Source organism: Trematomus bernacchii, unplaced genomic scaffold (assembly GCF_902827165.1).
Source record: "Trematomus bernacchii unplaced genomic scaffold, fTreBer1.1, whole genome shotgun sequence".
Taxonomy (NCBI): Eukaryota; Metazoa; Chordata; class Actinopteri; order Perciformes; family Nototheniidae; genus Trematomus; species Trematomus bernacchii.
Genome location: NW_022988043.1, coordinates 2,553,971 through 2,581,449, shown reverse-complemented (window position 1 = coordinate 2,581,449; position 27,479 = coordinate 2,553,971). Strand labels below are relative to the sequence as shown.

General features: G+C 43.3%; 1 protein-coding gene across 10 annotated transcripts in view; it reads right to left on the bottom strand.

Moving 5' to 3' along the window:
• fgfr1a (fibroblast growth factor receptor 1a) overlaps positions 1 to 27,479 on the bottom strand; it is a 77,420-nt gene that overhangs the window by 40,430 nt on the left and 9,511 nt on the right. For 6 of the 10 annotated variants that reach the window (XM_034117873.1, XM_034117875.1, XM_034117874.1 and 3 more), the window contains exons 2-10: positions 25,800 to 25,980; positions 16,431 to 16,603; positions 16,211 to 16,334; positions 14,673 to 14,863; positions 12,578 to 12,722; positions 8,359 to 8,531; positions 8,139 to 8,262; positions 6,028 to 6,218; positions 3,236 to 3,380 (exon numbers count right to left, since the gene is read on the bottom strand). In XM_034117873.1, coding sequence (XP_033973764.1) covers positions 3,236 to 3,380; positions 6,028 to 6,218; positions 8,139 to 8,262; positions 8,359 to 8,531; positions 12,578 to 12,722; positions 14,673 to 14,863; positions 16,211 to 16,334; positions 16,431 to 16,603; positions 25,800 to 25,980 — 1,447 coding nt within the window. The remainder of the gene's footprint in view (positions 1 to 3,235; positions 3,381 to 6,027; positions 6,219 to 8,138; positions 8,263 to 8,358; positions 8,532 to 12,577; positions 12,723 to 14,672; positions 14,864 to 16,210; positions 16,335 to 16,430; positions 16,604 to 25,799; positions 25,981 to 27,479) is intronic. The other 4 variants (XM_034117881.1, XM_034117884.1, XM_034117880.1 and 1 more) reach the window with 3 other exon arrangements.

Genomic DNA, 27,479 nt, shown 5'->3' with positions numbered 1-27,479 from the left:
ACAGCTCCTCAGCTGAGTGGAAGGAGGAACTCGTCACTGAGCGTAAACAGCTCTTTTGGCTTAGTTCTGCGAGCTAAAATACCCCCGTCCCACCCCGTCTACCCCCTCCCTCCCCCCCTCTCGACACCCCATCTCCTTGTGCTGTGTGGCGTCAGCTGCAATGAGCTCCAGATGTGGCCTGGCACCCCTCCAGTCACGGCACTGGATGTGGTTTGAAGGTAGTTTGGAAACACCACCCACCAGCGGACCCAATGAAAGTTCCTCAGACTACAGAGAGAGGTTTTTCTGTCGCTGGGTCGTGTTTGTGCGGACTGAAGGAGCGCAGAAGTAGTGGGGGGGGTTCTGCCTCTCGTATGTGCATGTGTTACTTATTGAACATGCTTTGAATAAGTAAGTATATGAGACAATAGTTGAAAGTATTTCCATCTGTCTCAGTAGATATGTAAATATCAACTTCCTTTATTCACCCCGAGGCTTCCATCCTTTGTTCCCTTTGCATATAAACACTGGTTTTGGAAAAGGGTCCCAGTGATGTGTGCTGCCTTTGATAACTAAAGAAAGGACTGAGATGTCTGTGTGAGAATGGAAAGACAAAACCTAATAACTGCTAATCCCTTAAAAAAGTTGGAAAGTTCAAAAAATTATTCCAGCACAGCAGGGTTAAAAAAAAGAAGAAGATAATTACAGATGCACACTGTGTGATAGTGAAGTTAGTATTTAGCTTTGCCTTTTTTACAAAGACACACAAAGAAATATAGATAACAAAGGGAATAAGAAATTAGCAGCAGGTTTTCTAGATAAGAAAGTTCACTAACAAAGAAAAACTCAACCGTCAACATCTGCTCTCAGAGATTAAAAGTGTAAAAGATTTACACCAGTGGCAATGGGTTCAAAATATTTGCTTTTACAAAGAGACTTAAAACTAGTTACAGTAATAGCAGCTGAGACATTTTGCTAGCAACAAGCCAGGAGCAAAAATATGTAGACAGAGCAGGACTCTTCTACACTCCATAACAAATTAGAAAAGATGCCATAAAAAGATAGTTTAATGCCTTTTTGGTTTTTCATCTGTAGCAAAATGTGACTATAAGTGCATTATGTTGCACAGCCTTGTGTTGTGCAATGATCCTCGTATGACTAATGATATCACTGATGTGTGAAAAACCAGTTGGCAGTTTAAAAAAGAAAGTCTGCTGTTGTGTTCACTTGGAAACTCCATTAATACAGAATAGATACCAGAGTGTGGTATGTGACACACAGTACATGTTTACTGTACAGGCAGATCAGGGGTGTCCATCTATGACGTCCTATCTACTAACTTTTCTCTCTATCTTACAGTCCCCTCGATTAGTTTTCCAACAGTGTGTTGTGAGGATCGAATGAGGTCACTGTGTGTGAGCTGCCAGCTAATTCACATGGTGGGCTGGAAAAAAACACATTTGTTTTTTAGGGCAATAGCTCCCCCTGTTGCCACAAATAACAAAATGTCCGACAAAGTTTAACAAAATAACCCAGATGTTGGCCTCCGGTTTTAATACAACATAAACCTGACATATGTTCAGAGAAAACAGTCAATAATGCAAACGCTGATGTCTGATACAGAATTATTATGAATTTGACGACAGCTTGATAAGAGTGGAGCAGTAACAGATGCAGGACAGTGGTGTTGTTTTTTGTACAAGTTTATATGGCTTAGGAGGTGTAATTACTGCATCAATGTAAACTAGAAATCCAAATCAGGTTACTTATGGTATGAAGCTGGCAATATAATGTTGTATCCTCCCAGTTTTGTTCAGCGGCTCTTTGCTGATGTATAAGGGAGGAAAAAAGGGCTGAAACTAAAGATTATATTCATTGATGAATCATTTGTAATGTTGTCCCAGTATTATTTCCCTTTCTTGTCCATCTGTCCTTCTATCTAATTAAAGTATAAAAATGTCAAAAAATATCTTCAAGAAAATAAGTCCGAAAATGGTGGGGAAAAGAATGGTGGTCGTTCAGTGTTTCCCAGCCCAAGATAATGTCCTTAAATGTCTTGTGTCGTCCGAAACTCTAAATAAAATGTCAATTAAACCTTAGAACAATCATATTTCAAATACTGAAATCAGAGAATATAATCGTTTTTTCCTCAACCGATTATAAAAATAGTTGGCAATTCATTCTTTATTTTTATTTGAATTGTTTATTTGGCAGGGACATTGCACATTAATGAACACTTAAAACAAGAAATGTGTCAAGCGTAAATATGTCGGAATTAGCTTTGAGCTACTTTCCATCCGCAGTCCCTCACATAAAACATTTAAGAAAATGACATTTATAAACAAAACAAAAACAAATACATGATATGCAAAAAGTGCAAAAGAGCAAGAGCAGCATACACAAGTGTTTATCACATGGCAATACAATATAGCAGCAACAAATGTATTATCGTGAAATGTTTGCAGCCTTAGAAAACAATGTAGCCACATGTGGTGTTTCCAGGTGAAGATGAATGTAATCCTGACCTCACCTAGTAGGTTTTGAGTTTAAGTATTTTTTTCGCAGCACATTTGAAGATGCAGTGTGTCTGTGGTCACCGAGGTGGCTTCAAGAGCTCCTGCAGGTCTCCCTGGGGTGCCAGCTGGAAGGGAAGCAGCAGCCTGTTGTTCGCCTGGCTGCAGAGCGCTGCACAGCTCTCCATCAGCAGCAGACACACCTCTTCATGACCTCGTTCTGCAGCCTGCTCAAGCATTAACAAATACAGGCACCAGGTTAAAAGATCAATTAATCTACACAATACTTGATTGTGAATTATTTCCTGAATCACAGCAGCTCCATTTCAAACATCAACTAGGACAAATAGTTAGGACAATAAACAAGACAATAGAAATTTAACAAAACATTACAATCACTAAAGACAATATTTTCAAGACCCTTTAATATGCATTTGATTTGGGATTAAACTAATTATTTAACTTTAGAGTTGACTGGTGCCCAGAACATTGCTTCAATCACATCCTAATACATTTTGGAAAGCAGTATCTCTGATTTGATGGTTATAATTTATATTCGCTGTTGAGGATGTGGTTGGGGTCAGAGACAATGTTTTTGGAAAGCCTCAATATGTTACTATGGTAGATTGCTCTTACATTTTTCTACAGAAATAGAGTCAGGCTCTTTTCTGGCCAATGTAAAGGTGGAGAGCCAGGCTGGAGTTGGAAAATGGTAAATATAGGAGAGACAGAACCACTGATACCTTCAACAACGGTCAACCATGCAGAGTGATGAGAGAACCCGATAGAATTGCCAGCCAAGCAGGTGTACTCCCCAGCGTCATCAAAAGACACTTTTCTCAGTTGGAGGATTTCCATTTCCTTATCCGTGGTGTTAAGGCCAGCAGTCTAGAAAGTAACAAAGGAAGCAGACCCAACAAGAGGCCAAAGAGGGGAAAGGTAACCATGAGTAAAGGATTCTGAAAGAGAAAGGGGATGGAGGAGCGTTCTCCTCCTCGATCCAACACCATCTGCCCACAAAGTACCACAGAGAGCCCCTGCAGAGGACTCTCCTTTCTGTTAATGGCGCGTTTCCACGACAGCGCGGAGCACGGTTTAAGAGGGCTGTGACGTCAGCGGCCCGTTTTTGGTTGCGTTTCCACTTGGCCTAGTACCGGCCGGCGGGTCCTAATTCACAGTTTTTCTGGCCTCATAAAATCGTGGGTCTAGGGCCAGAGACAACGAGGCTGAGTCGGGCTGAGTATGCTAAACTAGAGAGAGAATCGCTGGCAAGGGGGCTACAACTGCAACAAGATGGACATATTTGACCGTGATTTAATTGTAATACACGTTTCAAAATGATGCCGAAGTAACAACATACTGATACCGGTTAGTAAAAACCATGAATTAATGCTTTGACAAGTCTGCAGACAGACGGCAGGCGAAAAACCTTTTAAAATGCGTGTTTTCTAAATGGAGATTGGCTAAGCTAACGCAGTATATGCTCCGACCGTCCACACTCACAACAACGGCCTATACAGACATAAATAAAGCAGCGACTGTATTCGCCATGACACAGACAGTCTGTGGTTTGTACTTGTTTAACTTTTGTCTAGTTTCTGAACATATATGAGGAGCTGTGAGCTCTGAGTGCTAACAGCTAACGGCTGTGTTGTTTTTCTGGGGTTCTCATTGAAGATGACGTCACGGCTCCGCCTACACTGCGTTACTTTAGATACTACCCCAGTTCCTAAACTGTAATGGAAATGCGCCATAAAGTGAGCCAGTCCTAACGAGGCCTAGCCATACCGAGCGAGGCCGTGTAGTGGAAATGCGCCATTAGTGGAGAAGAGGGTTAGGTTGACTCCTGAACTGGGCCACCCCATCACCACATCAAATACCTCAGTCTCATCTCTACATGCAATAGATGGGCAACATGGAAAACTCTGCAGCAGAACAGGGCACACTCACACTCACAATCATACAAACTACGTAAGCATCAGATAAAAACAGGAGGTCTGGGGAACATAGGTCAGCAGAAGGAGGACAGCTGGAAGAAAATCTGGTGACGATCGGGCCTCTCCTATATAATTGGACACTTTACAAATATACTCTGCGCTCTCCTCCTTAGTCACATTAGCCACGTTCACACCGGAGTACTTTTCACCGTACTTTTCGCGTTTAGTTCCGTTAGTACCCCTTATGTCGCGTTCACACCAAAAAGAGCGCTTAATCTCGGGAACTTTTACCCCCATTTTTAGTGCCTGCTGAGAGATCGTACTTTCCTGGGGGAAAAAAGTGCCCCAGTTCTGGCGAATTGCAAACCACGCCTCGTACAACTCTGAAATGTTTTGTAGAGCCGCCATTGTATTATCCTCGCATTAGCATTATTAGCATTAGCATTCGCCCAGCGCACAAACGCAGAGAGACTAACTTATGGCAACACAAAACAAAACATGGGAGCGGTGGAGATGAGGAGGTGTCGGCGTTCTGGCGATTTACTCGGAAGGCTTCAGTAGACGCTGCTGGGAGTCCCAGCAGCTTCTACTGAAGCCAGTCCCCAACTCCGGGGACTTCCGGCCGGGGACTCCGGGTGGCAGTATACGCCGTGAAGTTGTTTGCTGCCTGCCAGTAAACCCAAAGCAGAAGAAGACGAAGTGACGTCAGCGGCTCATTTGCGTAATCTTCCCTCAGGGAAAAGTACTCCGGTGTGAACGCGATCTGTACTAAATGCCCTGGGGTCATAAGTGCCGGGGCTCTGAGTGCCGGCACTAAATACGGCAAAGTACTTGGTGTGAACGCGGCTATTGTAGAGGGTCAGCACCTGAGCGTCCGAGCTATTGACACTAGAATGCTGGAAATAAAAACATGTCATGTACATCACAGAAAATCAAATGACAGTAAAGAATTCAGGAGAAGTCATGTTGGTTATGTGCAGAGATTCAATAGCAAGATACACTTCATATATTCAGTTCCTACCGCTTTAAGCCACTCTAAAAAGGATGTAAGATCAACTTTCAGATAACCAAAGTTAAATAGAAAAACAATCATTTGGCCCAAAATATATGTGAAACATTAAACCTTTTTCATAGAATTTTCACTGCCAAATGTTGCATCTCCTCTGAGCATCACAGCAAACAACTCTAAAATAATAAATGAAACATTGCTGGATTCGCTATCCTGATCTGCGTGACGCTAATGTGCAAGCCATGCAGTAAATTATTATTTAAAAAAAAAAAAGGTGGATACCTATCATTTATAGATTGTAAAATATAAAATGTGTTTTATCAGGAAAAACATGTATTTAGCTCCACTGCCTGTCTTGGCCTTTTTCAGAGATTTGAAAGGTTAATCTAAGTCATATTTTCCAATAAATAAGGGCTACATTTTTAGATTCACACATGGAATGCCTTTTAAGACTTTTATGCAGATCTGCAACTACTGGCTATCTAAGAAAATAAGTGGCATAGCAATACAGGGCAATATATAAAGAAGCATACAAAAGAGTAATTTATACTGGTTTGTTGCTGCAGGAGTGATAAGAGGAAGCTCCTACCTTGAGCACACGGACATACGGTAATCCATCAGAACCGACTCTGCTCCCGTTCACCTCGATGTACTTCAGCCACTGGATGTGAGGCTGAGGGTCGCTGAACACTTTGCACTCAAACTTCACGTCGCTGCCCACCACGGCGGTGCGGTCGGCGGGCAGGCCGGCCTGCAGGATGGGCCTGTGGGGAGAGCGCTCTGAAACACAACACAAAACAAACGAATGTTAGATTAGAAGAGCTTCAATATCAAAGACAAACACGTGCATCACTCCAAAAGTACACACGGCTGACTGATTATCAAACACAGGCCAAATAAAACCAATGCGTTGTTACGGGAAAGGGCCGGGACAGTCCGTCTGTATAATCTAAACTGATACTATGTAAATTATAGACAATCGTTCTGCTACATGGAGAATAAAATCAGCTATTTCCTCAGCTATTGAGGAAATAGATGGAAGTTGAGTATCTGATCTGGAGCTGTTACTGAAAAAATTAAAAGTTCCTGCGGCTCCATTTTGATGACTGATAACTCTCCAAAGTAAACTCACTAGCCAAGAATCTGGCAGTATGTCAACTGTGCAGGCTTTCCTCACCAAGACATTCACGGGCACTTAGCAAGCACTTGTGAAAAAACTCTCCCCTCACTGACGCCGTATCTCGGCTCATCAGGGTCTAAACATGGACTGAGGTCGAGCCCAGGGACAGCAGTGACGGAGGAAGTGGGGCCGAGATTTATAGAACCAGTGGTGTAGGAGTGAGGCACAGGGCAGGTCTGAGGGGAGTAATCACTTCTCTCCTCTACACACATCCATCACTCGTGCACAGGTTTTATTTATTAAAGGGCTGAGAGAGATACAGTCGAACCCAACACAATACTTTGACCCTTCGTCGATAAGGATTACAACAGGTTGGTTAATAGGGTATTCTGGTATGAGATATTGGAGGTATTATCCAACATTACTTAAGGAAAAGGATTTGGGACAAATTGATTCATGTAGGAATTGGGGCAACCCTAACCCTTTTTTTTTTTTTTAATAAATAAAAAAAATGTATGGTGAAAGTCTTGTTAAAGAAAACATATGGTGAAATAGGCTAACGGGCCGTCTCCACGGCAGCGTTAAAAAAATCTTGAAACGCTTCTGCCCATTCACTTTGAATGGGGTGACGTCACTTTTTTTCGCTTTCGCCGAAATGCATTGTGGGCAGGCGAGCGGAGATTCTCAGGATTTTCAAGATCCAAAGTTGAACAATGTTCAACTTTTGAAGCTGAGGAGGAAGCGTCAGCCAATCAAATCCCGTGTACGCAAATCTGACAGTTCAAGCTCTAGCCAATCAAACGGCGTGTATGCTGGGAGAGACATACCGCAGATCATTTCCTCATATTCCAAAAAATGGAGGAGAAATTAGCGGTAGCGAATCAATCACCCGGTGCTTTATGACCAGACCTACCGGGATATAAACCGGAGGAGCCAGGCATGGAGGGAGGTGGCAGAGACAGTGGTATGTTTTCGCCTGTTTTGGGGAGTTTATATCCAGTTTACTTCGGGCTTTTTGGCTTCGTATGTCGCGGGCGGGAGATTCATGTGATTGGTTGATCGCAAAAAAATCCCCAAGCTTCAGATACGCCCACCTCCAAGATTTTTTTAACGCTGCCGTGGAGACGGCCCGTAACTCCTTAGAAACTTGTCTAAGCCAACCGTTTTAATGTATGCATCAGGCAGCAGTTTCTGTGTAACTTGAATTTGTTATTCTTGAAGCAAGTGAGAATTAAGAAATACTAAACACCATTTAGCTAAATCCGTTTATTTGTGCTAGTTTAGCATGAATAAATATGAATATGCAATCATATAACAATTAAATCGTCCTAAGCACACTTTACTGCTTCAATACCATATTTTTGGACAACATCTTATTAGCAACCAGCGGACTGGGGATTTCAATCAAATTGTGACCACAACAAACCAAATCAATCAATATTGAATCAAATCAGAAAACATTGAAAGATTAACACCCATACTCTGGATTCTCATCAATATTTAACAGGTGACCAAGCCATGATAACGATTTATTGATCAGGGTTTAATATACAGACAACCTGATTGCAGTTTACACTTACCCACTACGTTGAGCTGGTAGGTGTGATTGATGCTGCCGTACTGGTTCTCCACCACACAGGTGTAGTTTCCCTTATCAGAGGGAACTAACGATTCCATGATGATGGTCCACACATGATCCCGGACCTAACAGTTTGGAAAAAGCAAATGTTAGAGTGACTGGCGTACAAACACAGTACAGATAGGACTGCTGCTCAAAAGTACAAAAATATTTTCTGTTACCTTGAAGCCCCTGATGCGATGGTCTCTCTTGAACTCCCTGCCATTCTTGTACCATTTCAGGGTGGGATTTGGGTTTCCGCTAGCCTGGCACCGAAACTTCACCGTCTTACTGGCTGGGACAGCGTGAAGCTTTTTCTCCATTCTCTCAGGATGAGCCCATTGTGGAGCCATTGCTAAAGAAGAAGACACAAAATAAAAATAAATCAGACAAGTAATAAATACTAGCTTGTGTTTGTAAGGATGCAAAACATTGTAGGTACCTTAAACCTCAAGCTCCATTTGAATCAGGGCAATAGCTTTATTGTAGGGTTTTCAAAGGCAAATTGGTCCTAGGGGGAGGGGCCACACTAAGAGTAATTCTAAGGCCCCGTCCACACGGAGACGAAAAATCACAAAAAGTCGGCTCAAGAAACGAAAACGCTGGAAAACGCAGGAGATGCTGTAGTACATATGCCGGGCCTGTAAGTGGCGCTGTACTTCCGCCACAAAATACACCAAAACCAGCGAATAAGACCGATGGCGATTATTATTATTATTATTACTACATTATATTATATGATTATTGTGGCTGATGGTTGTGGTAGAGGAGCTGTAGATTTTGCACTAAAATCTGTATCATGGTCAGTAGTGTCTGGAGCACGAACGCAACCCTGTGATCCACCATTGTTGTTGATGTTGGCGAAATGCATCATCAATGACGTGGGGGTGAGCAGGAGAGGTGGGGAGAGGCGGGGCTATGGCTTCATTGTTTTCAGGAAATGATCGTATAGGGCGTACACACGGAGCCGCAAGCGTTTCGTCCCCAGACCTACCCACTTTGGGAGCCGTTATCAAAGTGTATCGGATTCGGGCTCCGAATCCACGGCTCCGTTTCGGCCTCGTGTGGACGAACCGTCTATACGATAGAGAATGTTAGCGGATACAACTGATATCGTCTCTGTGTGGACGGGGCCTAAGACCCTGACAAATTAATTGGCCAAGAATGATCTGAAGAACCTCGAATAGAGAAACTGGGCCTTTCAGGGCTGACCAAATTAATGAGATTTCAAATATCACAGACTGAATTACGTTTACATTGTAGTGTGGCTGGATGAAATCTGCTAGCAATTGTTTTTTTTATTCCCACCTGACCAATTTCGGGACATAATCCCCACTAATGGCGCATTTCCACTACAGGGCCTCATTCGGCCTCGTTCGGTATGGCTAGGCCTCGTTAGGCCTTGTTAGGACTGGCTCACTTTATGCTGCGTTTCCATTACAGTTTAGTAGCTGGGCAGTAACTATAGTAACGCAGTGTAGGCGGAGCCGTGACGTCATCTTCAATGAGAACCACAGAAAAACAACATCAGCCGTTAGCTGTTAGCACTCAAGCTCACAGCTTCTTATATCTGTTCAGAAACTAGACAAAAGTTAAACAAGTACAAACCACAGACTGTCTGTGTCATGGCGAATAGTCACTGGTTTATTTATGTCTGTATAGGCCGTTGTTGTGAGTGTGGACGGTCGGAGCATATACTGCGTTAGCTTAGCCGATCTCCATTTAGAAAACACGCATTTAAAAGGTTATTGTCTGCCGTCTGTCTGCAGACTTGTCAAAGCATTAATTCATGGTTTTTACTAACCGGTATCAGTATGTTGTTACTTCAACATCATTTTGAAACGTGTATTACAATTAAATCACGGTCAAATATGTTCATTTTGTTGTAGTTGTAGTAGCCCCCTTGCCAGCGATTCTCCCTCTAGTTTAGCATACTCAGCCCGACTCAGCCTGGTTGTTGGCCCGGAAAGAACCTCGATTTTATGGGGCCAGAAAAACTGTGAAATAGTACCTGCTAGCCGGAACTACGCCAAGTGGAAACGCAACCAAAAACGGGCCGGGCCCGGCACGGCACACTAATGGCGCATTTCCACCACACGGTCGGCCTCGGTCTCGCTCGGTACTGCTAGGCCGCGTTGGGCCTTGTTAGGGCCGGCTCACTTCATGCTGCGCTTCCATTACAGTTTAGGAACTGGGGTAGTTACTATAGTAACGCAGTGTAGGCGGAGCCGTGACGTCATCTTCAATGAGAACCCCAGAAAAACAACACAGCCGTTAGCTGTTAGCACTCAAGCTCACAGCTCCTCATATCTGTTCAGAAACTAGACAAAAGTTAAACAAGTACAAACCACAGACTGTCTGTGTCATGGCGAATACAGTCGCTGGTTTATTTATGTCTGTATAGGCCGTTGTTGTGAGAGTGGACGGTCGGAGTATATATTGCGTTAGCTTAGCCAATCTCCATCTAGAAAACACGCATTTTAAAAGGTTTTTCGCCTGCCGTCTGTCTGCAGACTTGTCAAAGCATTAATTCATGGTTTTTACTAACCGGTATCAGTATGTTGTTACTTCGGCATCATTTTGTAACGTGTATCACAATTAAATCACGGTCAAATATGTTCATCTTGTTGTAGTTGTAGCCCCCTTGCCAGCGATTCTCTCTCTAGTTTAGCAAACTCAGCCCTGTTTGTTGGCCCCGATAGAACCACGATTTTGTCGGGCCAGAAAAGAGGTGAAAAAGTACCCCCGGGCCGGAACTAGGCCTAGTGGAAGCGCAACCAAAAACGGGCCCGGCACGACACGGCACGCTTAAACCGCGCTCCGCGCCATGGTGGAAATACCCCATTAAAGCGAGCTCCGCGCTGTAGTAGAAATGCGCCATAACTAACCCGGACACATTTTGTTTAATCAACCACCTGACCAGACTCGAACTTTATGCAGTAAAGTAGCTCAGTAATCAGGACTGAAACAAAGACAGACTAAGGGGGAAATTGCTGCATGTGTGTATATAAGAATAATTGATAGAGATATATTGTTAGCATAGTTGCCTCATTTTGTTTGAATTTTTAAAACTGTTCCACCTTGTACAATGAGATGTGGCAATAGAGAAACAGTGGAGTGACTATTGCACATGTGTCTGTGCACTGTTATATTTTCTAGTAAGCTTAACCAAACCTCTGGGGAACCTCAAGGTCAACCGGCGCATCAGTAGTGGATGGGCTCACCCTCAAAAAGAGGATAAGAAGCAATGAGGAATGTCTGGTCTGTCTTTCTTGGCCGGTCCCACCACAAACCAGACGGGGTTTAGCGGCAGAAAAGGATGGATGTATTACATAATGCATGTTCTTAAATTATAGTCACAGTGAGTATGTTTCCTTTCCTTAAATAAAAGTCGGAAAAAAAAATACTTTCTTGAGAGGTTTTGGCTGTGCCTCGGGTGAGTAAAGTCACATTGTGTAGGTTTAAGGGGAGATTAAGCTCTGGGAGTCAAGAGTAAAACAAGTAAAGGTCGTCTTGGTAGCCATGCTTGGCAGCTGCTGGACTCTCTTAGAACAATCATATTTCAAATGCTGAAATCAGAGAATATAATCGTTTTTTCCTTTTTAGACATTTTACAAAACATTACAATCACTAAAGACAATATTTTCAAGACCCTTTAACATGCATTTGATTTGGGATTAAACTAATTATTTAACTTTAGAGTTGACTGGTGCCCAGAACATTGCTTCAATCATATCCTAATACATTTTGGAAAGCAGTATCTCTGATTTGTTGGTTATAATTTATATTCGCTGTTGAGGATGTGGTTGGGGTCAGAGACAATGTTTTTGGAAAGCCTCAATATGTTACTATGGTAGATTGAGTCATGGAGTTTTATAAAGGGTTGACATACAATCTTTGAGCAGATGTTTATTTGGTGGTGCAGTTTATTTTATACTGGTACTTTTGTACCTTATGTAGAGGAGACGAACCGTCGTCATCGCAGACCATTGGGTCTGCTCGGTGCTGCAGCAGGAGTCTGACCACATCCATCTGATCAGAGCTGCCAAATAACCGCTCCATAAAAGTGATGTTCTACCCGGCTAAGACCATTAATTATACTTTAAAATACCACTGGCTTTTTTTCATGGTAGACCAGGTAGAAGACAGCTTTTGGGGTTGTTTCATTAAAGAAACAGTAAAGCATGGCCCATACTCTCCCATCTAGAGAGTTTAGATGGAGCAGGAGCCATGCTGAGGACAGAGAAGGTTTAAATATTTGTAACTCGCCCTGGCTTGCTCTTACATTTTTCTACAGAAATAGAGTCAGGCTCTTTTCTGGCCAATGTAAAGGTGGAGAGCCAGGCTGGAGTTGGAAAATGGTAAATAATGGAAATATAGGAGAGACAAAACCACTGATACCTTCAACAACGGTCAACCATGCAGATTGATGAGAGATCCCGATAGAATTGCCCGCCAAGCAGGTGTACTCCCCAGCGTCATCAAAAGACACTTTTCTCAGTTGGAGGATTTCCATTTCCTTATCCATGGTGTTAAGGCCAGCAGTCTAGAAAGTAACAAAGGAAGCAGACCCAACAAGAGGCCCAAGAGGGGAAAGGTAACCATGAGTAAAGGATTCTGAAAGAGAAAGGGGATGGAGGAGCGTTCTCCTCCTCGATCCAGCACCATCTGCCCACAAAGTACCACAGAGAGCCCCTGCAGAGGACTCTCCTTTCTGTTAGTGGAGAAGAGGGTTAGGTTGACTCCTGAACTGGGCCACCCCATCACCACATCAAATACCTCAGTCTCATCTCTACATGCAAGAGATGGGCAACATGGAAAACTCCACAGCAGAACAGGGCAAACTCACACTCACAATCATACAAACTATGTAAGCATCAAATAAAAACAAGAGGTCTGGGGAACATAGGTCAGCAGAAGGAGGACAGCTGGAAACAAATCTGGTGACGATCGGGCCTCTCCTATATAATTGGACACTTTACAAATATACTGTCCGCTCTCCTCCTCAGTCACATTGTAGAGGGCCAGCACCTGAGCGTCCGAGCTATTGACCCCAGAATGCTGGAAATAAAAACATGTCATGTGCATCACAGAAAATCAAATGACAGTAAAGAATTCAGGAGAAGTCATGTTGGTTATGTGCAGAGATTCAATAACAAGATACACTTCATATATTCAGTTCCTAGAGCCACAAGTTAGATTTAAGACTTTTATGCCACTTTTTAGATGCAATACAAACTCAAAGATAACCTAAATTAAATAGAACAACTTTGCTCAAAATATATCTGCAACATAAAAAGGTTTTCATATAATTATCACTCACGCATGTTGCATCTGCTCTGAGCATCACAGAAAACCAACCAATAATGGCGCGTTTCCACGACAGCGCGGAGCCCCGTTTAAGAGAGCTGTGACGTCAGCAGCCCGTCTTTGGTTGCGTTTCCACTTGGCCTAGTACCGGCTAGCGGGTCCTAATTCACAGTTTTTCTGGCCCCATAAAATCGTGGTTCTAGGGCCAGGAACAACGAGGCTGAGTCGGGCTGAGTATGCTAAACTAGAGAGAGAATCGCTGGCAAGGGGGCTACAACTACAACAAGATGGACATATTTGACCGTGATTTAATTGTAATACACGTTTCAAAATGATGCCGAAGTAACAACATACTGATACCGGTTAGTAAAAACCATGAATTAATGCTTTGACAAGTCTGCAGACAGACGGCAGGCGAAAAACCTTTTAAAATGCGTGTTTTCTAAATGGAGATTGGCTAAGCTAACGCAGTATATGCTCCGACCGTCCACACTTACAACAACGGCCTATACAGACATAAATAAACCAGCGACTGTACTCGCCATGACACAGACAGTCTGTGGTGTGTACTTGTTTAACTTTTGTCTAGTTTCTGAACATATATGAGGAGCTGTGAGCTCTGAGTGCTAACAGCTAACGGCTGTGTTGTTTTTCTGGGGTTCTCATTGAAGATGACGTCACGGCTCCGCCTACACTGCGTTACTATAGATACTACCCCAGTTCCTAAACTGTAATGGAAATGCGCCATAAAGTGAGCCAGTCCTAACGAGGCCTAGCCATACCGAGCGAGGCCGAGCGAGGCCGTGTAGTGGAAATGCGCCATAAGTGTACTGATGGTTACTCTATCCTGATATGTGTGACGCTAATGCAAGAAGCATGCAGTCAATACTTAAAAAAAAGATATGTTACCAATCATTTAGTCGTTTTAAAACTAATGACAGAAAAAAATGTATTATTCATTACTCAACTTAGCGTTGTTAAGAGCTTTGGAAGATTGATCCATACTCATTTCCGATTGATGATTTGAATGCCTTTTAAGATTTTTATAAGAATCCCCTTTCACAGGAAGTACTTACGATCTAAGAAAATAAGTGGCATAGCAATACAGGGCAATATATAAAGAAGCATTCAAAAGAGTAATTTATACTGGTTTGTTGCTGCAGGAGTGATAAGAGGAAGCTCCTACCTTGAGCACACGGACATACGGTAATCCATCAGAACCGACTCTGCTCCCGTTCACCTCGATGTGCTTCAGCCACTGGATGTGAGGCTGAGGCTCGCTGAACACTTTGCACTCAAACTCCACGTCGCTGCCCACCACGGCGGTGCGGTTGGCGGGCAGGCCGGCCTGCAGGATGGGCCTGTGGGGAGAGCGCTCTGAAACACAACACAAAACAAACAAATGTTAGATTAGAAGAGCTTCAATATCAAAGACAAACACGTGCATCACTCCAAAAGTACACACGGCTGACTGATTATCAAACACAAGCAAAATAAAACCAATGCGTTGTTACGGGAAAGGGCTGGGACAGTCCGTCTGTATAATCTAAACTGATACTATGTAAATTATAGACAATCGTTCTGCTACATGGAGAATAAAATCAGCTATTTCCTCAGCTATTGAGGAAATAGATGGAAGTTGAGTATCTGATCTGGAGCTGTTACTGAAAAAATTAAAAGTTCCTGCAGCTCCATTTTGATGACTGATAACTCTCCAAAGTAAACTCACGAGCCAAGAATCTGGCAGTATGTCAACTGTGCAGGCTTTCCTCACCAAGACATTCACGGGCACTTAGCAAGCACTTGTGAAAAAACTCTCCCCTCACTGACGCCGTATCTCGGCTCATCAGGGTCTAAACATGGACTGAGGTCGAGCCCAGGGACAGCAGTGACGGAGGAAGTGGGGCCGAGATTTATAGAACCAGTGGTGTAGGAGTGAGGCTCAGGGCAGGTCTGAGGGGAGTAATCACTTCTCTCCTCTACACACATCCATCACTCGTGCACAGGTTTTATTTATTAAAGGGCTGAGAGAGATACAGTCGAACCCAACACAATACTTTGACCCTCCGTCGATAAGGATTACAACTGGTTGGTTAATAGGGTATTCTGGTATGAGATATTGGAGGTATTATCCAACATTACTTAAGGAAAAGGATTTGGGACAAATTGATTCATGTAGGAATTGGGGCAACCCTAACCCTTTTTTTTTTTTTTTAATAAATAAAAAAAATGTATGGTGAAAGTCTTGGTGAAAGAAAACGTATGGTGAAATAGGCTAACTCCTTAGAAACTTGTCTAAGCCAACCGTTTTAATGTATGCATCAGGCAGCAGTTTCTGTGTAACTTGAATTTGTTATTCTTGAAGCAAGTGAGAATTAAGAAATACTAAACACCATTTAGCTAAATCCGTTTATTTGTGCTAGTTTAGCATGAATAAATATGAATATGCAATCATATAACAATTAAATCGTCCTAAGCACACTTTACTGCTTCAATACCATATTTTTGGACAACATCTTATTAGCAACCAGCGGACTGGGGATTTCAATCAAATTGTGACCACAACAAACCAAATCAATCAATATTGAATCAAATCAGAAAACATTGAAAGATTAACACCCATACTCTGGATTCTCATCAATATTTAACAGGTGACCAAGCCATGATAACGATTTATTGATCAGGGTTTAATATACAGACAACCTGATTGCAGTTTACACTTACCCACTACGTCGAGCTGGTAGGTGTGATTGATGCTGCCGTACTGGTTCTCCACCACACAGGTGTAGTTTCCCTTATCAGAGGGAACTACCGATTCCATGATGATGGTCCACACATGATCCCGGACCTAACAGTTTGGAAAAAGCAAATGTTAGAGTGACTGGCGTACAAACACAGTACAGATAGGACTGCTGCTCAAAAGTACAAAAATATTTTCTGTTACCTTGAAGCCCCTGATGCGATGGTCTCTCTTGAACTCCCTGCCATTCTTGTACCATTTCAGGGTGGGATTTGGGTTTCCGCTAGCCTGGCACCGAAACTTCACCGTCTTACTGGCTGGGACAGCGTGAAGCTTTGTCTCCATTTTCTCAGGATGAGCCCATTGTGGAGCCATTGCTAAAGAAGAAGACACAAAATAAAAATAAATCAGACAAGTAATAAATACTAGCTTGTGTTTGTAAGGATGCAAAACATTGTAGGTACCTTAAACCTCAAGCTCCATTTGAATCAGGGCAATAGCTTTATTGTAGGGTTTTCAAAGGCAAATTGGTCCCAGGGGGAGGGGCCACACTAAGAGTAATTCTAAGGCCCCGTCCACACGGAGACGAAAAATCACAAAAAGTCGGCTCAAGAAACGAAAACGCTGGAAAACGCAGGAGATGCTGTAGTACATATGCCGGGCCTGTAAGTGGCGCTGTACTTCTGCCACAAAATACACCAAAAGCAGCGAATAAGACCGATGGCGATTATTATTATTATTATTACTACATTATATTATATGATTATTGTTGCTGATGGTTGTGGTAGAGGAGCTGTAGATTTTGCACTAAAATCTGTATCATGGTCAGTAGTGTCTGGAGCACGAACGCAACCCTGTGATCCACCATTGTTGTTGATGTTGGCGAAATGCATCATCAATGACGCGGGGGTGAGCAGGAGAGGTGGGGAGAGGCGGGGCTATGGCTTCATTGTTTTCAGGAAATGATCGTATAGGGCGTACACACGGAGCCGCAAGCGTTTCGTCCCCAAACCTACCCACTTTGGGAGCCGTTATCAAAGTGTATCGGATTCGGGCTCCGAATCCACGGCTCCGTTTCGGCCTCGTGTGGACGAACCGTCTATACGTGTGGACGGGGCCTAAGACCCTGACAAATGAATTGGCCAAGAATGATCTGAAGAACCTCGAATAGAGAAACTGGGCCTTTCAGGGGTGACCAAATTAATGAGATTTCAAATATCACAGACTGAATTACGTTTACATTGTAGTGTGGCTGGATGAAATCTGCTAGCAATTGTTTTTTTTATTCCCACCTGACCAATTTCGGGACATAATCCCCACTAATGGCGCATTTCCACTACAGGGCCTCATTCGGCCTCGTTCGGTATGGCTAGGCCTCGTTAGGCCTTGTTAGGACTGGCTCACTTTATGCTGCGTTTCCATTACAGTTTAGTAGCTGGGCAGTAACTATAGTAACGCAGTGTAGGCGGAGCCGTGACGTCATCTTCAATGAGAACCACAGAAAAACAACATCAGCCGTTAGCTGTTAGCACTCAAGCTCACAGCTCCTCATATCTGTTCAGAAACTAGACAAAAGTTAAACAAGTACAAACCACAGACTGTCTGTGTCATGGCGAATACAGTCACTGGTTTATTTATGTCTGTATAGGCCGTTGTTGTGAGTGTGGACGGTCGGAGCATATACTGCGTTAGCTTAGCCGATCTCCATTTAGAAAACACGCATTTTAAAAGGTTATTGCCTGCTGTCTGTCTGCAGACTTGTCAAAGCATTAATTCATGGTTTTTACTAACCGGTATCAGTATGTATGCAAGCCCGGAGCGAAAACTTTGCATGGCTTTGCTAAATGCTAGGTCGATAGCAAACAAAACGTTCCTGCTAAACGACTTCTTCACCTCTCGTGAACTGGATTTTATGTTCCTGACGGAGACCTGGGTCCACGCTGGCGAGTATACACCGTTCTCTGAACTTCTTCCTCCTGACTGTACATTCTTCAGCTCCCCCCGTGCCACTGGCCATGGTGGGGGCATAGCATCAGTGTTTAGAGCTAGCCTCCAATGCCGATTGCTTCACCCTGTAACTAGCTATGCCAGCTTTGAGTTGCAGCTTTTTGAACTGAACCCGGCCTCGCCTATACTCTGCGCAGTCGTGTATCGTCCGCCAAAGTGTAATAAGGATTTCATAAATGACTTTTCTGACTTTCTGACCGGGATCATGGTGAAATATGATCGTGTTTTGATCTCCGGAGACTTCAATGTCCATGTGTGTTGCGAGTCCAAACCTCTGGTTAGGGACTTTTTAAATCTCCTTGATTCTTTTGGTCTCGTTCAGTCCGTGGCTGGCCCAACACACGAAAAAGGACACACTTTGGACTTAGTATTATCGTTTGGACTGTCTGTATCTGTGGATGAAATATGTGCAGCAACGCGTATCTCAGACCATTTACCGGTTCTGTTTACAACCTACATCCCTTCCGCAGGAGTCGAATCACGTGCCCCGGCGCGTCGTCTGCGTTCGATTAACCCCTTGACTGCCTCACAGTTCTCTGATGTTTTTAATGCTTCTCCGATCTGTAAATTAGATGTGAACTGTGCTTTTAATGCTGATGAGCTTATCTCCATGTTTGACTCGACATGCACACTAATACTGGATTCTGTTGATCCTTTTACGCTTAGACGCACCAAAGTTCTATCAGAGCCGTGGCTCAATGACTGTACTCGTGCTCTCAGACGCGCTTGCAGGCGTGCAGAGAGAAAATGGACAAAGGATAAACTCCATGTCTCCCTAGAAATCCTTCGTGCTTGCCTTTCTGACTACCAGACGGCAGTCAAAGCAGCCAAAACAGAGCACATTTCTCTGTTAATCTCCAAAAACAGCCATAAACCTCAGGTTCTTTTTAATGTCCTCAACTCTATCATTAATCCCTGTGATGTTTCTTCTATTGTCCCATCGACTACTCTCTGTGATAAGTTTCTTACATTTTTTATTGAAAAGGTATCTGCTCTTACGGGCCGTCTCCACAGCAGCGTTAAAAAATCTTGAAAAGCTTCTGCCCATTCACTTTGAATGGGGTGACGTCACTTTCCCTCACTTTTCGCCGAAATGCATTGTGGGCAGGCGAGCGGAGATTCTCAGGATTTTCAAGATTCAAAGTTGAACAATGTTCAACTTTTGAAGCTGAGGTGGAAGCGGCAGCCAATCAAATCCCGTTTACGCAAATCTGGCAGTTCAAGCTCTAGCCAATCAAACGGCGTGTATGCTGGGAGAGACATACCGCAGGTCATTTCCTCATATTCCAAAAAATGGAGGAGAAATTAGCGGTAGCGAATCAATCACCCGGTGCTTTATGACCAGACCTACCGGGATATAAACCGGAGGAGCCAGGCATGGAGGGAGGTGGCAGAGACAGTGGTATGTTTTCGCCTGTTTTGGGGAGTTTATATCCAGTTTACTTCGGGCTTTTTGGCTTCGTATGTCGCGGGCGGGAGATTCATGTGATTGGTTGATCGCAAAAAAATCCCCAAGCCTCAGATACGCCCACCTCCAAGATTTTTTTAACGCTGCTGTGGAGACGGTCCGTTAGGCTAGCCCACACTAGTGCTACCCCAGATCCTGCTCCTTTTCTGTGCCCTGCTGTCCTCGACCACTTTGAGCCTGTATCCCTCTCTTCTCTCTCGGATGTAGTCAAGCACCTGCGGCCGACAAACTGCACCTCAGACAGCATTCCCTCTCGCCTTCTCAGAGATGTTTTTGATTCAGTTGGAGCAAGTATTTTATTACTTTTAAACACCTCTCTTACCTCAGGATGTGTCCCAGCTGCCTTCAAACATGCCGTGGTTAAGCCACTCCTTAAAAGAAAAATCTCGACCGCTCCATTCTCGCAAATTTTAGGCCCATCTCCCAGCTACCTTTTTTATCAAAAGCCCTGGAGCGAGTAGTCTACGCCCAGCTGCAGTCTTTTTTAACCATCCATGGAATCCATGAAAAGTTTCAGTCTGGCTTCAAACCCATGCACAGCACCGAAACAGCCCTTTTAAGAGTTTTTAATGATCTGCTCCTAGCCGCCGACTCAGGTAGCCCAGCTGTCTTGGTGCTGTTAGACCTGACAGCTGCCTTTGACACTGTGGACCATAGCATCCTGCTGTCACGGCTTGAACAGTCCGCTGGCATCACAGGCTCTGCCCTTGCATGGTTCAGGTCCTACCTGACAGACCGTAGCTTCTCAGTGCAGCTAGGTGCCTTCTCCTCTGCCAAAGCCCCTCTTATCTGTGGGGTTCCCCAAGGCTCGATTCTGGGCCCCATCCTTTTTCTACTGTACATACTGCCCCTAGGTTCAATTCTCACAAAACATAACATTCCCTTCCACTGCTACGCCGACGATGTACAGATCTATCTGCCTCTCAAAGCAAATGTCAAACACTCACTACAGCAGTTGATGGACTGCTTAGCAGAGATAAAATCCTGGCTGAGCAAAAACGTTCTCAACCTCAGCGAGAGCAAGACTGAGGTCATCTTTTTTGGACCGCAACCTCCAGCCTCTCCGGTTGATATTCTGGGCTCTATCAAAAAAAAACATCCTCCCCTCGGTCATGAACCTTGGAGTGACCTTCACTAGCACTTTTAAATTCGACAAGCAGGTCAGCACCGTAGTAAAATCCTGCTTTTTTAAAATAAGACTATTGGCCAAAACCAAGTCGTATTTATCTTTTAATGACTTAGAAAGGGTTATTAACGCCTTTGTAACCTCGAGACTGGACTATTGTAACGCTCTATATGTGGGTATGAACCAGGCCTCAATTAAACGCCTACAGCTAGTCCAAAACGCTGCTGCACGTTTGCTGACTGGCCACAAAAAGCGTGACCACATCACCCCTATTCTGGCCTCACTACACTGGCTTCCAGTTCGGTTCAGAATTGATTTTAAAATCCTTTTATTTGTTTTTAAAGCACTAAATGGGCTGGCCCCGCCCATAGCTGAACTGCTCCAGCGCTACACCCCAGCCAGAGCTTTAAGGTCTGCTGACCAGCTGCTGCTGGTAGTGCCCAAGACCAGGCTCAAAACCCGAGGGCACCGAGCCTTCGCAGTAGCTGGCCCTAGGCTCTGGAACACTCTGCCCCTCCATGTGAGGTCCCTTGGGGTTTTTAAATCTAAACTAAAAACACACTTCTTCTCTCTGGCTTTCTAGTTAGAGCGGAGCACGACTCCTGACTTTTCCGTGTGTTTTATTTTTATTTTGTTTTTAAGATATATCGGTTGTAATTTATTGTCGTTTATTGTGAATGTAGTAATGTGTTTTTATACATGTACAGCACTTTGGCTCGACCAAACATCGCTTTTAAATGTGCTATATAAATAAAACCTGATTTGATTTGATTTGATGTTGTTTCTTCGGCATAATTTTGAAACGTGTATTACAATTAAATCACGGTCAAATATGTTCATTTTGTTGTAGTTGTAGTAGCCCCCTTGCCAGCGATTCTCCCTCTAGTTTAGCATACTCAGCCCGACTCAGCCTGGTTGTTGGCCCGGAAAGAACCTCGATTTTATGGGGCCAGAAAAACTGTGAAATAGTACCTGCTAGCCGGAACTACGCCAAGTGGAAACGCAACCAAAAACGGGCCGGGCCCGGCACGGCACACTAATGGCGCATTTCCACCACACGGTCGGCCTAGGCCTCGCTCGGTACTGCTAGGCCGCGTTGGGCCTTGTTAGGGCCGGCTCACTTCATGCTGCGCTTCCATTACAGTTTAGGAACTGGGGTAGTTACTATAGTAACGCAGTGTAGGCGGAGCCGTGACGTCATCTTCAATGAGAACCCCAGAAAAACAACACAGCCGTTAGCTGTTAGCACTCAAGCTCACAGCTCCTCATATCTGTTCAGAAACTAGACAAAAGTTAAACAAGTACAAACCACAGACTGTCTGTGTCATGGCGAATACAGTCGCTGGTTTATTTATGTCTGTATAGGCCGTTGTTGTGAGTGTGGACGGTCGGAGCATATATTACGTTAGCTTAGCCAATCTCCATCTGGAAAAACACTACTAGGGGTAGTTCCGGCTAACGGGTACTGTTTCACAGTTTTTCTGGCTCTCCAAAATTCAGGTTCTTTCCGGGCCAACAACCGGGCTGAATATGCTAAACTAGTGAGAGAATCGCTGGCAACTACAACAAAATGAACATATTTTACCGTGATTTAATTGTAATACACGTTTCAAAATGATGCCGAAGTAACAACATACTGATATCGGTTAGTAAAAACTATTAATTAATGCTTTGACAAGTCTGCAGACAGACGGCAGGCGAAAAACCTTTTAAAAAGCGTGTTTTCTGAATGGAGATCGGCTAAGCTAACGCAGTATATGCTCCGACCGTCCACACTCACAACAACGGCCTATACAGACATAAATAAAGCAGCGACTGTATTCGCCATGACACAGACAGTCTGTGGTTTGTACTTGTTTAACTTTTGTCTAGTTTCTGAACAGATATGAGGAGCTGTGAGCTCTGAGGGCTAACAGGTAACGGCTGATGTTGGTTTTGTGTTTTGCATTGAAGATGACGTCACGGCTCCGCCTACACTGCGTTACTATAGTTACTACCCCAGTTCCTAAACTGTAATGGAAACGCAGCATAAAGTGAGCCTGGCCTACCAAGGCCTAACTATACCGTACTAAGCCGTGCAAGGCCCTGCAGTGGAAATGCGCCATAAGACCCTGACAAATGAAGTGGCCAAGAATGATCTGAAGAACCTCGAATAGAGAAACTGGGCCTTTCAGGGGTCCAAAAGAATGAGATTTCAAATATTAGAGACTGAATCTCCCTTAGATTGTAGTGTGGCTGGATGAAGTCTGCTAGCAATTGTTTTTTTAATTCCCACTTGACCAATTTCGGGACATAATCCCCACTGACTAACCTACACACATTTTGTTTAATCAACCACCTGAACCTGACCAGACTCAAACTTTTTGCAGTAAGTAGCTCAGTTAAGTTAGTGTGGGTAGATTGCATGGCATTGAAAAAAAATAAGGAAAAAATAAATAAAATAAAAATATTTCTTTAATTACATTTTTTTTTAAAGTTAGCCTATCATCCATCCTTACTATAGCATTTGCCACTTGATTGACGTACAGGTAAGCCAGTCTGAGTTGTATTGTGTCATACGGGTTCATGCAGTTATGAGGGGGCCTCACCTCCTCATCTGAAGTGCAAATGCCACAGTTTATCCGCCATTTAATCCACTAGCACCCCTCCCCCCGCGCGCTCGCGACACAGATTGGGCAGGGGCGGCAAATGTAGGTAAATCTTTTGGGCGTGGTCATTTTAAAAGTAGCTCCCAAGCTGAAAAAGTGTGGGCACCCCTGCTCTAGGTCAACCGGTGCATCAGTAGTGGATGGGCTCACCCTCAAAAAGAGGATAATCAATGAGGAATGTCTGGTCTGTCTTTTTTGGCCTGCTACCACCACAAACCAGACTTGGTTTAGCGGCAGAAAAGGATGGATGTATTACATAATGCATGTTCTTAAATTATAGTCACAGTGAGTATGTTTCTCCTGAAAGCACTCCAGTGGAGGTGGACCCTTTTCACTCCTAAATGAGCTGCTGACAATCAGCATGGATTAACACTAGGGAGCTACTAGGGAGCTCCAAGGATTACTGTGCAGTGCAAAGTGTTTCCAGTGTCATTCAAACGAGTTCTGCTACATTTAGCCCCACATTGAGGCCCTAATGGATAAACACAGGAAAGGGAGGATCTTTCAAAAATAATTAACCTTTATGTAGATCTAGTTTTATAACTACCATTAGTGTGGTCTGCTCTGCTGCAGGTTGTTCTTAGAAACCACACAGGCACACACGTAAAAAAAAACACCAATAAAAATGGTTTGGAGAAACATGTTGCAACTTAGACTAAAGTAATCATTACACTCTTGCAACACATGCATACACTTATTTTCTAACCAGATGGTTTCCAATGTAATTATTAGGAAAACGGATAAACAATTGCATTGTTTAATCTTTCTTTCAAGAGGTTCTCTTAACATTTCAATTTATTTACAGATTCCGCTCATTCTTTACAAGTGTTAACATTAACATCACGTTCACGGCTCAACTTTTAGCCCAACATTTTTTTTTTGCGAAACATGGTCTCCATATATTTGTGCTTTCCCCCATTTAACAGTCACATTTACACCTTTTTTGAATTTTTAACTCACACAAATGTTACATGTTACACAGAACGATAGGGCATTGAATTTGATTTATGTCACTATACCGCTAATTCTCCCTGACATAACGATCAGTGCGTTATCCTTGAGTGGAAATTAATGCCTTCAGGGGGAAAGTTAATTAATCCTGTGTCAACCTTAAAGTCAGTTCACTTCTTTCGTCTTCTCTCTGAGATTCAGCAGAGTTTAAACTCCTATGGGCCCCCATCACTGTCTGAAAAAGTCTTTCTCAGGACTGTGGCAGCTTCAGATTTAAGAGCCGAGCCACTAAAGGGCCAGTGGCTTGTCTACACTGACTGACAGCCAGTGGCGGCGCCAGAGCATTTTTGTTGGGTAATCTATGGTAGGGCTAACCCATACAGTGGTGGTGCTCAAATCAGTATTTGCAATGTAATTACATACACGCTATATCGCCCCCCTTGACAGTGAAACGCCACGCGTGAGGTTTAGATTATTTCCCTGTCTCAATCAAAATGGAACTGTATGAAATAAAACGGCACATTTGTCTTGTAGTAAATAAAAAGGGATCACTGTGAACGTGACGTATGATAGTACACGTTGAAGATCCAATGGGGATACTGAATGGCGGTTTCGATTGATCTCAATCAATAAGGCATGACGCAGATCCAACGTTGCGTTGCTCTGATTGGCTGTAGGTCAGGTCTATTCAAATTGCATTCGGAGGTATTTTGATCTGACCGCGGCCGCGCTGATATTATAACGCCAGAGAATTTCCACACCTTTAGTGTATAAAACTTCCCCACTACTTAGACTATTCCTTGCACCCCTCTTATAGCATAGGCCCGAATGGTCTCAACCATATTGCATCAGTAACGTGCACTTGTTGTTACAGCAGGATCAGTTTGTGTGCTGTGGACACGACCCGTGTATTTTCGCAATCCGTGTTCTCAACATTTAGCATTTCGCTTATTATTTAATTGAATTTGCATCACTTTTCATGGTGGGGCTAAGGTGTGGCTAAGCCATTTCTTGGTATGGCTGTAGCCTACCCCAGCCATACCCTGGCGCCGCCACTGCTGACAGCAGAGAAGAAATCCTCTGGGATGCCAAAAAAACGTTCTGACATTTCACTGTCTTTAAAACAAAAAGATGTAGACCTACAGACATTGAAATGATGAAGACAAAAGCACTCTGAATTATCTCACTGAGCTCACAAAGCTTATAAATGTTGTAATAATGTAAATGGCCGTCCATGTGGCCGACCATCAGCGGACTGTTTTTCAAGGCGGGAGTCGAGATAAGTCAGACTTGAAGCTAAAACAGTTACGTGTCTTTTAAGTAATACTACATCCAGAAGCAGAAAAAGGCAGTGTACAAATAAGACATCTTACCTTCATCAGTGTTGGCAGGCCGGCACTCCGTCCGTAAAACTTGGGAGAGTAAAACCAGACTCAGAAGTATACTCGGTCTCATCAGCATCCTGCTGAGGGAGCTACAACCGTTGGCTTTTCTGCAACTGCAACTCCATTCAGACCGTTGGGGCATCAGTAGCGGGTCATTCACAGTGCTAAGCTAAAAACAAACAAAAAGTAATAAAAACAAATTCATGCATAAACACGTGAGAAAGCAGCCTCATGAGTTAAAAGCAAACAGTTACTAAAAATAGGTTTAGGGTACAAGTATTTAGCGAGAGACATATTTGCTTATATTTGCTCGTGGAAAATAAACATTTCAACTTAATCCATTGCTTTTTTGTAATCCGAACTGCGTTTGGTGTGAGTGGGACACCAGGATATATTTATTATTTTACATATTAAAAAACGTTGGTTTACATGAGGGATTTTGTAGATTAAATACCAGATAACGTTGGTATTGGGGCTAGGCAATAAGGAGGAATTTCATAAAAACTTTGATTAAATATAAAGATATTCCTAATGATATTGTTGAGTTGATCATTGGAGCTTTCACCAACTATTTAAATGAGATTTTTTATAAATAATCATTAGTAATGGGGAAATCATGACCAGGTGGGTGAAGCTAACAGTCTGGAAAGAGCGAGGAGAAGAAAAAAACGTTCTAACATATTATGATGTTTCCACACCCAAAATGTACAGTAAGTATATTTAGTATTTTCCCAACTTTCAAGACTATACTCACCCTATTTTTAAGACTACAAAGTCCCTATTGTATGTATAGTATGATCTCATAAAGACTGTCCTACCATTAAGACAATGTTCAAAGTTGTTGTTTGTGCTACTAGACCATTGTTGGGCTTGAGAAGATGTACAGTACGCTCCAAAACGGGGCTCCGTGCAGTGGGTGAGCCTCACATCTGCTTGCATCATCACCTCTGCAGCATCTGGCCACATAGATTAATACTTGCCCCGGACCCCCATGACCCTCCTTGAGAAATTTGTTTAAAGACCGAAAAAACTACAGCCTGTTATGTGACACCCTTGTAGAGAGAAACCGTGCCGGGCCATCATTTCCACGCTGAGAGATTTATCACCTAACAGTTGGTTTTGGTCCCCAAGCTCCAAGTGACCCCTTCTTTCAACCATTTGCTCCCATGACTTGTAAGGAAAGGTAAAACTAATGCTGTTTTTTTTACCCAAGTCAAGCCAAAGCCCATGCTTATTAATAAACAGTGATGCAAACACAGGTATGGTGAAAAAAGAGAGAATTATTCGAAGCAGAAAAAAAAAAAGCATAATATACCATCTGACAAAGGCCTGTGCTATAATGCTTCAATTAACTGGCTATTCTTTATAATATAAAGGAGACAGAGATGTTAAAGTGGACCTATCATGCTATATTTGAATAATATATTGTAGGGCCATACCTATATAAGGTATATTTATACGTTTTCTTTTTCAAAATACCAAACAGATCATGCATTTTAGCCATGCCTCATTTCGCTCTATTTTGCTCTCCTCCACCCTGTCTTTGCATGCGCTGCAGCTGACCACGCCCCCCTGCAAAGGAGGGGGCCGAGTTACGAGCGTCATGTTACCATGCTGTTACCATGCTGTTACCATGCCACGGCAACCTCTCATTCCCCTGATAGGTGG